The 16,543-nt window shown below is 46.2% G+C and overlaps 1 protein-coding gene across 3 annotated transcripts in view; it reads left to right on the plus strand.

Annotated features, from left to right (window-relative positions):
- PIK3R5 (phosphoinositide-3-kinase regulatory subunit 5) overlaps window positions 1-16,543 on the plus strand; it is an 83,898-nt gene that overhangs the window by 37,675 nt on the left and 29,680 nt on the right. For all 3 annotated transcript variants that reach the window (XM_084838369.1, XM_084838370.1, XM_084838371.1), the window contains exons 2-4: window positions 3,533-3,645; window positions 9,342-9,442; window positions 15,176-15,244. In XM_084838369.1, coding sequence (XP_084694495.1) covers window positions 3,546-3,645; window positions 9,342-9,442; window positions 15,176-15,244 — 270 coding nt within the window. In that variant the 5' untranslated portion in view covers window positions 3,533-3,545. The remainder of the gene's footprint in view (window positions 1-3,532; window positions 3,646-9,341; window positions 9,443-15,175; window positions 15,245-16,543) is intronic.

The raw sequence follows: 16,543 nt of genomic DNA on the forward strand, positions 1-16,543 counted from the left end.
CAACCTGCAGAAAAAAGTTGTTGTTGATAATAATTATAACAACAACAACAACAGCATCATTTATATACTGCCTTATTTGCTAAAAAGCTGTTAAGGTGTTACACAGCAATTAAAAATGATAAAACCTTAACAAAAATAAGAACACTGAAAACAGTAAAATATTACAACATTAAAACTATGTCATCATTTAAAAGACTAGATTAAAAAAATGTGTCTTCACATGCTTTCTAAAGGCCAAGAGAGTGGCGGCCAATCAGAGTTCTTGAGAGAGCACATTCCACAGTTTGGGCAAGACACAGGAGAAAGCCCATTTGTGTGTGCCTGACAAATGGGCCTTTGTGCGTAATGGTGCCCTCAAAAGGGCCACTCCTGCAGATCATAATAACCAGGCAGGTTCATAGTGAGACAGGTGGTCCCTTAGATAGCCAGGTCCTAAGCCATTTAGGGCTTTAAAAGTTAAAACCTACACCTTGAATTAAGCTGGAAAGCAATTGGCAACCAGTTCATGTCTTTCAGGACAGTTGCAATATGGTTCCAATAATTAGCAGCCTAGCTGCTGCTTTTTGCACCAATTGTAGCTAGGGATGTTGGAGAAATCCACCATGGATTCAAATGAGTTTGGATTTCTATGAATTTCACCTGTGGATTCCACAGCGGACTGGCTTTTTCTGAGTCGCGTGGATTCTGTGGACTTGCAAACCATTTTTTTTTAACTTTGGGGGGAGATTTGCACAAATATACCCAGGCACTAATGCACATCAGCATAAGCGCAGATTAGCGCTAATGTGCATTAGCGCAAATGGAACGAAATTCTCATACATCCCTAAAAGAATTAGATTCCATCAATGAGTGGGTGATGGAACGAAAGATGCCTGACAATCCACGAAACACAGAAGGGAGCAGATTTAACAAAATCCGTACATCCCTAATTGTAGCTTCCGGATGCTCTTCAAGGGTAGCTCCACATAGAGTGCATTGCAATAGTGCATGATGTAAACAAGGCATGGATAACTGTTAAATAAAAAAAGTTTAATAAATGGCCCCATCAATAAATAAGAGGTACATAGACTTGTCTCAGTTTTATTTATGATCTGACATGGCCATAAAGAAAAGGACCAAGTGGTGACAGTTGCCTTCAGTTTAGCAACAGAATGAATTCTGGTCAGTCATGCTTGTTGAATATTGAGTCACCTCGATGTTGCAGGGAGAAATTAGTTGGGAGATTATATATGGCCAAATTCCACATTTTCTGAAAGATGGCAGCAGAACTGAAGGATAACCCTAAGGATTATCCTTAGGAAGGATTCCCGATCAGGAAATCGCTGGAGACCGGAACTTCATAGACCAGCTCTGGAAAGCTTGTTTGAGGTTGCAGCCAGCTTTGCTATGGAAGTGGAAAGGCTGTTACTTCAGGGTGGTGTGATGATACCATGCTTAGTTGGCTTTGTAGGCCTGTGTGCTGCTGGCACAGTGTGGACTGCATTAGTTAAGTGGTGTGTTTCTATATATTTGCATGGCGGGAGTTTCTGAAATGCAAAGAGCAACAAGAAAGGTGGTTGCTTTAAATTTCATCACTGTCAGCTTCCAGGGGTACATAGGCCCCTTCCAAGTGATCTCTGGAGAGGTGCGCGATGTGGCCAAGTGGAACCTAGGAAGCTGCCTTATACAGAGTCAGATTACTGATCTATCTAGCCCACTATTGTCGACACAGTCCGGTAGGGGCTCTCCAGGGTTTCAGGCAGGATTCTTTCCTAGCCCTGCTTGGAGAAGCCGGAGATTGAACCAGGGACCTTCTGCATGCAGTGCAGGTGCCGTGCCACTGCGCTATGTTGGTAACCACACCACTTATATCCTCAGCCCTCCACCAGTTGTTTGTCACAGTCCCATTTTTCCTCCTGACATGTTGAGGAAGCAGAGTGCAACTGATGCTGGGTTGGCTGTGGTTGTTTTTGGTGGTGGGGGGGGACAGGAATAGTGTGGCACAAAATGACATCACCTCCATCCCTGAAGCCACGATCCTGAACACTCCCATACTTTGTCTGCATGATACTTGAGCCAGGTCCAATTCCATTTGCCATGGAGATGGCCCAGGAAGACCATGTGCATTCAGTTTATATCAAGGCAGGAGTCCCTTGGGATCATGTGAGGAAATCATGACATAAGCGGAATATGTACCCTGTGGCTTTCTAAGTTACGGGAATAGCTTTGCTTCACATTCTAACCCTGCTGTCAGTTCTTGCTTACACAAATGGTTGTAAGTGAGACTGAATTTGCTGTGAGGGCTCATCGGACTTCCTGACTGGTCAAGCCAGTTGGGGAAGGAAAACCTCCCCTTTCCGCTGATCACACTTTGTGGTGTCCTGTAAGGAGCTGACATAAGAGAAGACTATTTCTGGGCCATGTTGGAGGTATGAGTCATGTCCCTTGCTCAATCACCACTTCCCTCATGACGTTCACCCCCAAATGTGATCAAGACACTGAGAGGATTTGAGGATGAGCAGATCCGTTTGAATGTATTTCCTTCTGGGGTCTTTGGGTGCACATCATCTCTTCTGTGTAGCATCCCTCCTGTAGAGTGGTACCCTTGCCCATAGAAGGTTGGCCTTGTGTCTAAACTATTTATTTATTTATTAAATTACTAGCCTTCCCCAACCTGGTGCCCTACAAATGTGTTGGACTGTAACTCCCATAATTCCTAGGTGTCATGGCCTGCTGCTGGGAATGCTGGGAATTGCAGCTGCAGACCAACACATCTGGAAGGTGCCAGGGTGGTGAAAACTCATCTAGACCTTTTAAGCCACTGGGATGTGTTGGTTGCCAAACATGTTGCTTGTCCTCTAAGGACCTTTCCCATGGAGGTGTTCTTTGCTTAACATACACAGGTTGTCAATAATGTTTTGGCCCAGGGGATCCTGCCAAGATATAGGAGAATGGACCTTCCTCAGGTCACCGTACGATTCATGTGGCCCTGCAGTTTGGATTCCATGTCCTCCTAGCCGGGGAAGAAATGCCAGAAAGAGTCTCTGACTGACCCAGAGTGTGTTGGAAAATTCTGTAGCGGTAGTGGCATTAAATGATCCTGATGGGCTGGGATTCCCATGTCAGTATGAACCAAGGTCCTTGCTGTCTTAACAGAGATCACTGCCTGATGGTGCAAAAGATGGAGTTGCATGGAAGGGAGAAGGGACAATGGGACATGAAATGGCAGCCTGCAGTGTGGCAGTGGATCCTTATCCCCCCTTTAATCTTTAACACCTTTTGAATGTTTAGGGCACTGAGAGTTGTAGGGGTCTCGTTTAGTTTCTTGTTGTTGCAACCTTGCCTACTGGGTAATGTGAGGAATCCAACTGAAGGGAGCTGTTTCCCCATTCTGGTTCAGTTCTGCAATTGTTAAATCCTAGATTATGAAGTCAAGAAGGTGATGGACACCAGAACACCAACTAGAAAAATGGGCATGAACTCTTCTAATTGGGCTTGATGTGTGTCCTCACTTGGCTGTGGCTAACTTGCTTTATTTGTTTATTGTGTCCAGGAGATGAATTAAAATGCAGCACACAACGTGCACAGAGGACAGGATCCACCATGCATTGGAGAGGTGCCTCCATGGCCTCAGCAAAAGCGCTGCCTCTGCTAGTACTTGGACAGGTAAATAACTCCATCATGATGATTTAGGGGTGGTTTTTCTTTTTTCTTGAGTCCTCAGTGGAAACACATCTGGATACGTTTTCTGCCTTCTAGTAGTTACGTGCTCCTGGATTCCTGTTTATGTGCGGTCTAACTGTTAACCCACGTGGAAGCAATTCCATACTTAAACAACAAGCCACAATGAGTCCTTCTCCTTATCAAAATTCTTCCATTTCTACTTCTAGTGAAAACACTTGCAAACCCAACCAGCCGCCTCCTAATAGAAATGTCTCTATGGAACCATGGGGAATACGATGAATGTTGTTGGTGTTCTCAAACATTTTCTCTGATTATTGCTACCATATTTGTGTTGAGCTCTGACCACATGACAGCAGCAACAAGACCACCATAAGAATGAGATCCAAAGGGTAAACAGGAGCAGAGTCAGGCGGGGTCAGAGTAGCAGGAGACATGCTATCTAGGAGAAGAATGACAGAGGCCGGAGCTCCTGTAGTGGCTTCAGAAGACACAACTAGAAGTCCACAGGCAACTGGGATGTGTAACATCATTGTCAGAGTATTTGAAATCCTTGTTCTGTGGCAAGAGAGCCAGTGTGGTGTAGTGGCAAGAGTGTTGGACTAGGAGCTGGGAGATCTGGGTTCTAGTCCCCACTCGGCCATGGAAGCTCACTGGGTGACTTTGGGCCAGCCACAGACTCTCAGCCCAACCCACCTCACAGGGTTGTTGTTGTGAGGATAAAATGGAGAGGAGGAGGATACTGTAAGCCGCCTTGGGTTCCTTGCAAGAGGAAAAAAGGCAGGGTATAAATGCAATAAACAAACAAACAAACTTCCCCCAACCCGGTGCCCTCCAAATGTGTTGGACTGCAACTCCCATAATTCTTAGCCAGCTATGAGGGTCAATGGATATGCCTGGAATCACTGCTGCCTACTCTCCTAAGGGAAGTAGTTTATGTGGTATCTCTCAGAGAGAAAGACAATGTGCCAGCCATGCTCGTTGGGAATGATGGGAGTGGTAGTCCAACACATCTGGAGGGCACCAGGGTGAGGAAGGCAATTCTACAGCCTCATGGGTTTTTCTTTTTAAAAAGATAAATGTTATTGAAATATTTTTTGGAGTCTGAAGATTTCTTTTTTTGCTCAGAATTCTTTTCAACAAGGGCGGGGGTGAGTGAAGAGGCTCTAACAGCCTCCTCCTGCATCGTTCTCTCTGAGAAATGCCACATAACCCACTTCCCTGAGGAGAATGCCTGGAGGCAGCCATGGCTGCCACCACGTTCCACAGCAACTTCTCCCCTCAGGCAGCAGCGATCCCAGGCTTATCCACTGACCCTCATACCTAACATAGTTAAAGTGAGCTCGAGGCAGCCCCCCACGTAATGCCACCTGTCCCCCTGGCATTTCCAGGGAGCTCCTCCCTCCCCACAGAAGGAAAGAGGCAGGTAGGGTGCTGCTGCCGAAAGGCACTCTGCGGCAGCAGTAGCCAACCTTCCCCTTCCTGCCTTTCCTGCTCTTGCGGAAATGTTCCCTGATTGATAGAGCAGGTGTGTGTCTTCCCACCTCTCTCCTTCTCCAGGGATAGCTACATATTGTTTCTCTTAGCCACTGGACCCCACCTGCATAGCCAGAGCTTTAGGAAATGGCAGCACCCCAGTCCATATTTTTATTTATTTATGGCAGCCTGCCCCAACCTGGTACCCTTCAGATGTCTTGGCCTACAACTTCCAGGATTCCTGAGCATTGGCCATGGGGAGATGGGCTGATGGGAGCTGAAGTCCAAAACATCTGGAGGGCACCAGGTTGGGGAAGGCTGGTATATGGTATTTATATACAAGTAACATCACACAATTAATGATTGTGACCCCCACTCAATTTGTTCCTCCTGTGGGTCAATGGCTCTTGATAAAAAAAAAGTTCCCCATCCCTGGGGGTTTATTTCTGCTCTGCTCTTTCTTCCCTTTCCCCATATGCAGAATCCTTCCAACCCTTCATTCCATTCCTCCAGCACTATCCACATTCTATGTAAACCAAGGGCAGACAACTTGTGTCCCTCCAGATGTTTTGGCCTACAATTTCCACGGTCCCCCAAGATCAGCTATGTTGGCTAGGGCTGATGGGAGTTGTAGGTCAAAACTTCTGGAGGGACACAAGTTGCCCACACCTGAAGAATTCTCACATTTCTGGCAACACTGCTGCCATGTCAGAGCAGAAGGAAAGGGGTCGTGGCTAGTGATGTATGGATTTTGTTAAATCGGTTCTATCTGTGCTTTGTGGATTGTCGGGCATCTTTCATTCCATCATCTGCTCATTGATCGAATTGGATTTTTTAAGGGATGTATGAGAGTTTTGTTCTACTTGCTCAAGTTTGCACTTGTGCTAATGAGCATTAGCGCAAGTGCAAATTTGCACAAATCTCCCCAAGTTAAAAAATGGTCTGCACGTCCGCAGAATCTGTGAGCCTCAGCAAAAGCTCATCTGCTGTAGAATCTGCAGGTCAGTTTCATAGAAATCTGAACTGGTTTGAATCCTTCACAGATTCTCCGGCATCCCTAGTCATGGCCTTCTGTTGCATCCACTTTCTGGAGCCCAAGTCGCTAACTAGCAAGTTGGAACACTGGCCTGCTGTTCCTCCTATGCAGCTAAGCTAGCCTGAGACTCCTCTAAACTCCCTGGAGAAGATCCCCTGTGGTTTGATGGGAACTGCAATGAGTTTGGCTGGCATGGCATCGAGTAAGGCAGTGGTAGCAGTGGGGAAAGGGGCTGTCCTTGCATTTTAAAAAAGTTGCATTCTAAGGTATAGCAAGACTGCAGAGGGAGTTTCTGAGAGATTCAGTTTGGTTCATTCTCGGAACTGATGTCTAGATTTTAGGCTATAAGACTGGATGAAAAGTGCTTTGCTCTGTTCTGGAAAATGAGCAAAAATACTCAGCAAATGATTTTCTGTACATGCTGGTATTTAATTGTGCATGGTATATTTTTAATGCCATCTCTGTGGTGTGTGGCTGCACCAGAGTGGGTGGCTAGTTATTTCCATAAGGTAGCCCCATCTGTGGAATGCCCTTCCCAGGAAGATCCACCTGGCTTCTTCACTGTAGACGGTTGGACACCAGGTTAAGACCTTCCTCTTTAAATCGGCATTGAACCTTTAATCTGTTGCTTTATTAATTTAACTGTTGGCTTCTCAATGTTTTAAATATTTTTTAATGTTTCAAATACTTAATGTTGTAGTATTTTGATACTTCTATTGTTGTATTTTTATTTATGGTTATTTTGTTGTTATGATTGTAAACCACCTTAAGGGCATTTGCCAGTTGGGCAATATGCAATTCTTCTTCTTCTTCATCTTCATCATCATCTACTATCCTTCAACCAAAGAAGCAAATGCTGAACTGCCCAGCTTGTATAATGGTTATGGATGCACTCTTGACCACATTCTTCCTTTCAACCAGGAATATATTTGGGGGATGTATGCAGAATGTGCCATATCTGATGCTGGGCATCTCCAGTTAAAAGGATCTTGGGCAGCAGGGCTGGGAAAAAACTCTGTATGAGGCCTTGGGGAAACTGCCCAGCACTGTCTGCTCTGACTGGCAGCTAGATGGACCAATGGTCTGACTTGGTATTTATTTATTATTTCTTATTTATTGGTTTCAATTATTTATAGCCTGCCTTTCATCATAAAATATAACATGGAGGCTTACAAAATAAAACTGATATGATAAAACGGCCTTCCCAAAGCGGGTGCCCTCCAGATGTGTTGGAATGCAATTCCCATCATTCCCAGCCAGCATGGCATCATGGGAATTGCCGCCCAACACATCTGGAGAGTGCCAGCTCTGGGAAAACTGCAATAAAGCCACAATAAAACATACAGCAAATATCTGAAATTCAGTCAACCAATAGGTACAGGGCAGTTGTCTATATTCGCTGGCCACTTTTATGCTGGCCTGCTCCAGGGTTTGGTATGTGTGGCTCACTGGTGAAGCCGTAATGGTTTCAGCTCTCCAACAGAGCCTTGAGCAGTTGCTGGTTGCAAGCCCTTATTTTACAGAGAATTGGCACAGGAAGTGCTAACCACAGATGCCAAGCTAAGGAGGCAGCACCAGCTGGAGAGGAAAGCAATCCTCAGAAGAAAATGCCGCTTCTGTTCTGAGAAGAACATCTCCCCAAGCTCATCTTTGCCTGCAGCAATGTGGGTGCTGCCACCACCCAGCTGTGGGTGTGATGCTGCAGTGCCAGAGTGTTTGATCCTGCATGGCAGCATCTAGATGACAACTTGCTCCATGGCTGACTGAGCACTATTGTGCTAAAGCGGAGGTGGGGGCAAAGATACCTTAAGGAAATGATGCCAATTAGCACAGAGGTTTGTACCACAGTTGCTGTTCTGAACTGTGCCACCCATGTTGATCTTGCTAGTCCCTGGTATGCCATTTAGAGGATCAGCAGTCAGTGCCAGGGTATGTTTATGTTTATTTAAATCCCTCCATCTGGAACCCAGCCTCGAAACCAATCTAAATGCAAAACTGACAATCACCCTTCAGCAACCTTCAGCTCAGATGCTCTTGAGAGACTTGTGATCTCCAAGCTGAAGGGGTCGGGACTCCTGTACATTCAAATCTAGCCTACGCATAGGCATGCAGCACTAGCCATCCTTCTTTTAAAAAGGCAGTGAGTGCTCCCCTTTTGCTTATTGATGTCTTACACTGCAATCTTATGTATGCTTACTCAGAAATATGGCTAACTGAGTTCAATAGGACTTACTCCCAGGTGTGTCTAGAATTGCAGCCTTAGATGCATCCCAAGCTGTTTTTTTCCCTGCAATCATGACTGTCAAAAGCATTTTCCCCATGGATGCTATGCAAGTGTTTTTGTATGTTCACTGGGCATCAGATGCTGAGGCTTCCAAGAAAAAGTCTAAGATAGAGGCTAATGTTTAACATCCCCCAATTCCTCACTTTGTTTTGTAGAACCTGCCCATTAGATTGGAAGCTGGGCACCATGGCATGATTTGCGTACAACAATACATTGGTTTCCTAATGCTATTCCCCCCACACACACACATAATGCTCCCTGGCAGCAGCTTGCTTCCTTCTCTCTTGCTAATGCCAGGAAGAAAGCAGCAATGTGGCCTCTTTGTGGTTTGTGTGAAAGAGAGAGAGAGAAGTTCTCATCCAGTAATGTTCATTGGTGTGCTTTATTCCCTTTAATAAGTTTTGCTTGCTTGCACACACACACATGCACGCGTGCACACACACGTGTGCCAACAGGGAAAATGGTTCAGAAGATGACCAAATATATGAATTTCATATTCATCCAATTATAAGCAACAAAGTTGTTCAGTCGGTAAGTCGTGTCCGACTCTTCGTGACCCCATGGACCATAGCACGCCAGGCCTTAAGCAACAAAGCTTCTTGTTAAATGTGTTGGAGCTGGAAGTTATACTCTGTGGGAATCAACAGGCTTCCTGTGAATGCACCTCAAACTGAGCATTCTGAGAGGAGCTGGGCTCTGAATAAGTGACCTCTAAGCATGTCATCCCCATGTGTTGTCAGGGCTGTTTCACAGATCACAGATTAATGTGGGTGAGGCAACCTTCAGTCCTTGCTGTGAACAGCAACACTTCTGTGGTAAGAACCCGTGAGTACTCTCAAATTTGTGCCATGTTTGGAGTGTGACTGTTTCCTCTCTTCTTGGCAGCTGGACTTTGTCTGAACTGCTGGAGTCTGCAAGAGCTGGTTAGCCGTGAGGCAGGGAACTACTTCATCCTCCTGGAAAAAATCCTGCAAAAGACCCAAGAGGTAAATCAAGGTGGGAGGTGGGAAAGGAGTACATGATGGCTCTCCCACGGAAGTTTGCGGGCTCTTTAGATGACGCCGTGAGCCTCCAGGGTGTCTCCTGCCATTTTCCCCAGCCTATCCTGTGCTTTCCACAAATGCAAAAAAGGTGGCATTTTTTCCAGCCCACGGGACAGGAGCACCACGACCTCCCTGTGAGATTCTCCAATAGCGGAAGAAACCGCTGAGTCTGCTTGGCTGCGAGCATTTCTTTTCAGTTGTTGGGGGCACAGTCAGGATGACAGAGGCATTGAGGATGGACTGTGGGGCTGTTGCACCCAGGAGATCCTGAGCGGGGATCCTCTTGGCAAGGAGGGAAATACAGGTGGGAAGGTTCCTTGCGCAGAAAGGGACAAATGGAATTGACAGGCGTGAGGGCAAGGATCGCCCACTGCGCTCTCTCCATGCCTGCCATGTAAATGCTTGCGCATATTTCTCCATTGGAGGGAGAAGAGGGTAAAACGCTTCCCTGAAACAAAGGGAGACAGATCTGACCCCCCATCCCACCAAGCTCAGAATCAACACCCTCTGTTGATTCAGAGCACCCCATTAAGTTCAGTGGGGCCTACTTCCAAGTAAGGGTGCCAAAGGTTGCAGACTTACAGCACAATCTTATGTCTACTCAGAAATAAGTCATAGTTTTCCTAGGGGCTGAGAGGAAACAGTACAGCACAAGTTAAGGGATGAAAACAAGACTCCCCCCCCCCCCGCTCCTTTGCACACGTGCTAGGGAGGGAGGGAAGCGCTCCTTCGATTCCTTCCACCTTTAAAGTTATTAAAAGGGCTTCTGACTTCCCTCCTGCTGCGGAGTGGAGGGATGGGTGGAGCCATCAGTCATGTTACAGGAGCCAATGATCAGCCTTCTGTCCTGATGTTTCCATGCGGCCATGAAAAGGTACGGAGCAGAGGGATGCGCTATGAGAGATGCTTGTATAAAAAGGCCAGTCTAAATCCTGGAAAGGATCAGGAATCAAAAGGGTCAGTCCGTAGTGGGATAAAATGCCAGGTGTGAAGAGAGCCCATGTTTGAAGGGAGTTCTCAGGCAGTCTGATGCCATAGCTGTTAGAGAACCTGGAATGTCTTTCGTATGAAAATGAATGAAGAGGGGCGGGTTGCTTTGTGCCTCAGCCCAGCTCTGGTGAAAGGCTGTAGTTGATTTCAGCTTGTCTTTGAGAACCCAGTGGGGGCATCCAGTGAAGCTGAACGGTGGGAGATTCTGGACCGATAAAAGGAAGTACTGTACTTCTTCATGCACTGCACCAGTAAACTATGGAATTCTCTACCCCAAGATGTAGTGATGGGCACCCAGTTGGATGGCTTTAAAGGGGGATTAGACCAATTCATGGAGGTTAAAGCTACCAGTGGCTGTTAAGTCATGATGGCTGTATATTACCCCCAATATGCCTGTGAATACCAGGTGCTGGGAAACATGAGCAGGAGAGTGCTGTTGCCCTCTCATTCTGCTTTTGGGCTTCCCAGAGGCATCTGGTTGGTCACTGTGGGAACAGAATGCTGGACTAGAGAGGCTTTTGGTCTGATCCAGCAGGGCTCTTCTTATATTTGTAAGTTATTTGCTTGAATGGTGTCCCAGTTTTCAACCTGTTAAATTCTGTAATGTGAAGCAGTGGACCCTCAATACCGTGCATCAAGGAACTACCCTTCTAATTGGCATCAACATATTCTTGAGGGAAACCACCAATTCTAAGGTCACTAGAAACTTGTTACTCTGTGCGAGAAAAGTGAATCTGATGTTTACCACTTGCAGAACTGCCTTCCATTTTCCACAGCTTGAACCCATACGAAAGAGAGTATGATTCATTTGTGTGGGCTTCCATCCAACCCATTTGCCCCTGTACTTGGTGTGGGCTGTGGCCTGGTTGGAGCTGGCCCTGCCTTTAAAGCAGAAGCGTTGAGCCTCTTTCAGCCCAGAACCCACATTCCATTTTGCAGAAGCTCTCTGGGGCTGCATTCGAGTGGTGGGTGGGGCCGAAAGCAGAAGAGGTGGGACCAAAGGCAAAGGTGTGGGGCCAAAATACCATAAATTTCAGCATCTTTTTAAGCTAAGGACACAATCCTGTGCAAGTTTAGACAGGAAAAAGGGCCTACAGTTCCCAGCCTGTCCTAGCCAGTGTAGCCAAAGCTATGCTGGCTGGGGCATGCTGGGAGTTGTAGTCCTTTTTTCTGTCTAAACCTGCATGGGAATGCGCCTTAAAGCACTTACCTCCAGTAACTGACCTTCGGCAGGTCCATTTCTGCCTTTTAGAATGGGAAAAGAACTGCACAAAAGCCCAGGAAACAGCAAACAATTGGAGGTTGTGGGAAAGGGGGTGTGGCCCTATGGGGAATCCTGGAGTGCTGGGTTTGGGCTCCAGGCCTGAGCTTCTCTACCCTTGCTTTAGAGTGAGGCATCTGGCCTCAGTAACAGACTTCAGGAGCTATCAAACTCTGCAGTCCTCTGAGGAAGCCCCCCGGAAGGTGCCACAGGCTCCTGAGGGTCGCCTCGGGAGCACTTGCAGCAGAGTGTTTAGTGCCGCAGCACCCGCCCTCCGGAAGGCATTACCAATTGATACCAGACCGGCCCCCACAGTTCTGACATCTAGAAATCTTCTTAAAACTCATCTCTTTACAGAGGCTTTCCCTCAAGTGTGACCCAGCCAGCTACGGTTTGCAGCGCACAGCAGAGTGTGCGGTTTTATTCCTGATAAATTTGTATCGTGTTGTTTCTATTGTTATATGATTTTTTTTATTATTGATTGTATTTACATTCTCCACCTCGATACCTTTGTGGAAAGCGGTATCTAAATTTGAATAATAATCAAAGGGCAGCCAATTGTCAGTTGTTAGTTTATTTACTATTACTGTTTTGTCTTTACTGCAAGGAGCAGGGACGGAGCACCACTTGCATTTCCCCCTGTTCTACGGGAGGCACCAAAGTGCCTTAAGCCAGTGCTGATCCTGTTCGTCACGAGGTGATGCAGATGATGCGCAAACGCCTATGAGACTGGGGTAGTTGAGCATTTTGGGTTGCACGGCCCCAGCTCTGTGCTGGAACGCACAGGTCGAAGTTCAGTGCTGGAAAGAAGACAATGAGCAAGCCCAAGCACCTGGGTCAGCCAGGCAAGAGTCAAGTAGAGGTTTCCTACTTTCTGCTTTGAGCCACCCCGCCCAATGATGGAGCAATTGTCTCACACCACATACTCGGAGTTGTTCACCAGATTGAACTGCCCCCACCATTGTTTGCCAGCTATTGTGAAGCCAGGGTGTGTGTGTGTGCTTGTGTGTGAGGGGGGCGGGTAGCGGTGGGAAAGTCAGGAAAGGAGATCCCAGCTTTGTGGCTTGGGAAGGGCAGGCCATGACTCTGCCTCAAGTGGGGTCAAGGCAAGGTTGCTGCATGGGGATTAATGTTGCAGGTCTTCCTGTGGGCCCATCAGGCAGCAAACCTTTCTTTCTTTCTGTTTAAATTCCTGTCAGACCGAATGACTTCCTGGCTTTTTAATAGAGGCCCTGGCTATTCTGAGCTCTCTGTGTCCTAAAAATAGCACTGTGGCTCGGAGTGCAGAAATCTGCAGCAAGAAGCAGGTGAGAGTCTCTGAGAAGGGAGTATCCCAGTCACCTGCCACAGGGCTGTTATGTGCTGCGCTGGCTAATAGCCAAAAAAGAAGTTGCATCAGTGCTTAAATGATAAGAGGGCTGAGGAGTGAATCTCCCCTCCACAGGGAAGTAACCTGCTTTCTTCCATCTCTAGAAGAAACTTGAACTGATTATGATATTTTAAGTAGAGTGCAACCTTTCTTCAGTGGATGATTCCCTCGACTGGTTGAGCAGTCGGAGGGGTGTCATTTTCCAGTGGCTGAAATAATGAAGCCGAGGCACATGTAACTTGGCATGGAAACCTTGATTTCAGTTACCTGTGCTAAGGCAGGACCTAGAGCAGCCTTCTCTAACTTGGTGCCCTCCAGCTGTTTTGGACTACGACTCCCAGCATTCCCGACCTCTGGCCCTGCTGAGGGTTGGGGAACACCGGACTGGAGATTATTGACCGAGACCCTGTTATGCTTCTCCTGTTGTATTTTGCTGCTTAGCTTGCAGCCTGTAGTTGCAAGATCGTTGATTGGGACCAGCTGTTTGGAACATACCTTGCCAGTGATAAAACATCGTCACTGCTTCCGGGTATAATTCAAAGTATTTGGTGCTGGCCTATAGAGCCCTATATGGCCTAGGCCCGGGATGTCTAAGGTGCAGCCTACTCCCATTTGAACTTCCCATTTGTGGAGATCATTTTCAGGGGCCCTCCTCTCTCAGAGTTCGATGGGTGGTGACCGGAGAGTGAGGCCTCTGTGGCAGGGCCTGTGTCAAACGTAGGCATGTTCGAGCACCTCCTGAGGGCCCACAGCCTAGCACGGGCCTATTGACAAGAGCACAATGGCGTTGCTCCTCCTCTTCACCATTGCAACCAGGTTGTTCACCTGCCTCTCACTGTGGCCCTGTCAGTGGTGGTAAGGGGAAGGAGGAGGAGCAGATGTCACAGCCTACTTGCTCACTGGCTCTCCGCAAGCAAGTGAGGAGGAGGAGGAGGAGCCATTGCAGTTGGTGATAATGGTGGTTAAAAAGTAGACTCGCTGAGGGAGGGGGATCATTGAGTATGTTTTGCCCTCAGAAATCTGGAGCTGGTCCTGTCTGTGGTGATTCCCTAAGTATGGTGTTCCCTTCCCACAGCGGTTTGCCTGGCATCCTCTTTATCGAGTTTGGGTTCTAGGTTTAAACCACTGTTTTTACCTAGGGGGTTGGAGAACTGTAATGCTGTTAGTGTTCTGCTATTATGATTTATTTTGCTGTTTTATTGATTGTGTGTCTTATTTTATAGTTAAATGTGATGTTATGAGTTTTTTGCTATTATTGCTTTGATTTCAGTTGGAACCAACTTTGTATATTCTTGGAACTTCAAAGCCAGGGTATATATACTCTGAATTAATGCAAATAAATACAATAATATTGCTCTAGGAACTATTTAATATAATAATGTACCTCTAGGAGTTTCTTTACAACAGTAGATACCATCAAGAGTATTCTGTGTGAACAGAATGCTGGACTAGATGGACCCTTGGTCTGATCCAGCATGGCTCTTCCTATGTTCTTCTTATGAGTATCCAGCATTTTCTTCTTATTAGTGTCCAGCGTACACAAACTCACATGATCATGAGGATCAATTTAACAAATAATGCTAGAGGGATTTTTTGGTTTTGTTTTTTTTAAAAAATTATTTAACATTCTGACTTTTTACCCCCAAAATGGTGTTCAAGGTGGCTATCAAAATCTAGATTAAAAAACAAAAACTTAATTAAAACACAGCATAAAAACAAAGAAATTAAAAGCATAACAACAGAAAAATAAATAAACAGCACCAACCAATTAGAAAACCCCTTCAGCAACAGAACAGTTTCTATGCCACCAAAGTCCTGCCCAAATAAAGTAAATGTGACTGGACTAAAAAAAAAAAAAGTCACCATGCTGGAGTAACTTGTCACTGGAACAAAACATGTGGTTTGACCCTGAATGGAGAAGCAAATGGGAGTCCTGCTGAGTCACACACCTGTTCTATTGTAAAGCTTCTAAATATATGTAGCTTTTGATGGTTTTTCTTTGAATAGCACTTCACTTGAATAGCACCTCAGTTCCCTTCTGTGCATTTTTTTGCAGGTCCAAGAGAAATGCAACTATGATCTTTTTGCTCCATTGGCCCTGCTCTTCAGTGCAGCTGTCCTGTGTGTAAGTTTTGAGTGGATGTATTTGTTTTTAATGAGAATCTAAAAAGCAAAAACAAAAACACACACTCCTTGAAGCTCAGAGTTTGCCACTTTGTTCTCTACCTCACTGATGGGCTGTTTTGGCAGCTAGTAAAATTTCTAATCTTATCTAGAGGAATGAATTAGAAAACATTATAGCTGTTCATACCAAAGGTGAAAGTTGGCTTTTCACATACCCAGAGAGAGAGATGATGCAATGCACATGCCACGTCAATCTGTCCCTCTAAAATGCTCAGAAGCATTTACTGCAGGGGTGCAGAACTTCTGGCCCACGGGTCTAATCCGGCCTGCGGAGCACAACAGTCTGGTCCAGGCTGCCACTTGAAGTTCCTCCATTGGTGGAGGCCTTCAGAAGGCATCTGAGATTGGAGATAACAGCAAGGATGAGGGACATTGGGTGTTGGGACTCACCCCTGCGCCAGCCAGGGTAATGTTAGGGGCAGGGCCATTCCCCCTGACATCATCCCCCTGCCACCATAGTGGGCCTAATGGCATGCAATCCAGACCACCACCATCACCACAAGAAAGCAGTTCTGTACCCCTGATTTACTAGGTGTTGTAAATGATACTCCCATCATGATCATTGCATGCAATTTAAATGACACAGTGCAATCCTAGACATGTCTACTCAGAAGTAGGTCCCATGGCGTTCACTGGGGCTTACTTCTAGGTCAGTGTGTCTAGAACTGCAACCTCGACGAGGCAGGCAGCTACAGCTGTGTTGCTGTTGTGGTTCTCTATACCAAATGAATTGCCAAATCTCTGTGTACCAAATTTTGAAGATAATTGCTGTAGGTCATGGGAATATTTCTATTCCAACTCCCAGTTCAGGCATGCATTTTCATTGCATGCAGACTGTAATGTCAAGTGATGAGTCTCACATTTGACTGAGCCATCATAGATTCATCTCCACTGTACAGGGAATGTTTGTATTGCAGGATGTCAGCTGTCAGTACTCTTCAGCGGAGGCAGTTCATACAATTGACTGAGGGTCAAGTTGACCTACAGGTGTAAATGTACCTTAAATATTTCTCTGTTGTTTCATTTCATAATATGACTGACTGCAAAGAGTAGAATAGAATGACACTTTGGATCCTGCATTGCTGCTTTGGTTCCCTCTGTGCATGATGGGGGGTTTTTGTGTGTGGTGGGGAGAAGCGTTTGGTGCTTTCTGTCTAAAACAGTCAGCATTGTTGGAGGCAGGATGCTAAGCAGGTAAACCTTGAACCTAAGCCCATGTAGTGTTAACGCAGGGCTAGCC

Source organism: Heloderma suspectum, chromosome 2 (assembly GCF_057233095.1).
Source record: "Heloderma suspectum isolate Gila_16-S chromosome 2, 16-S_ref, whole genome shotgun sequence".
Lineage (NCBI taxonomy): Eukaryota > Metazoa > Chordata > Lepidosauria > Squamata > Helodermatidae > Heloderma > Heloderma suspectum.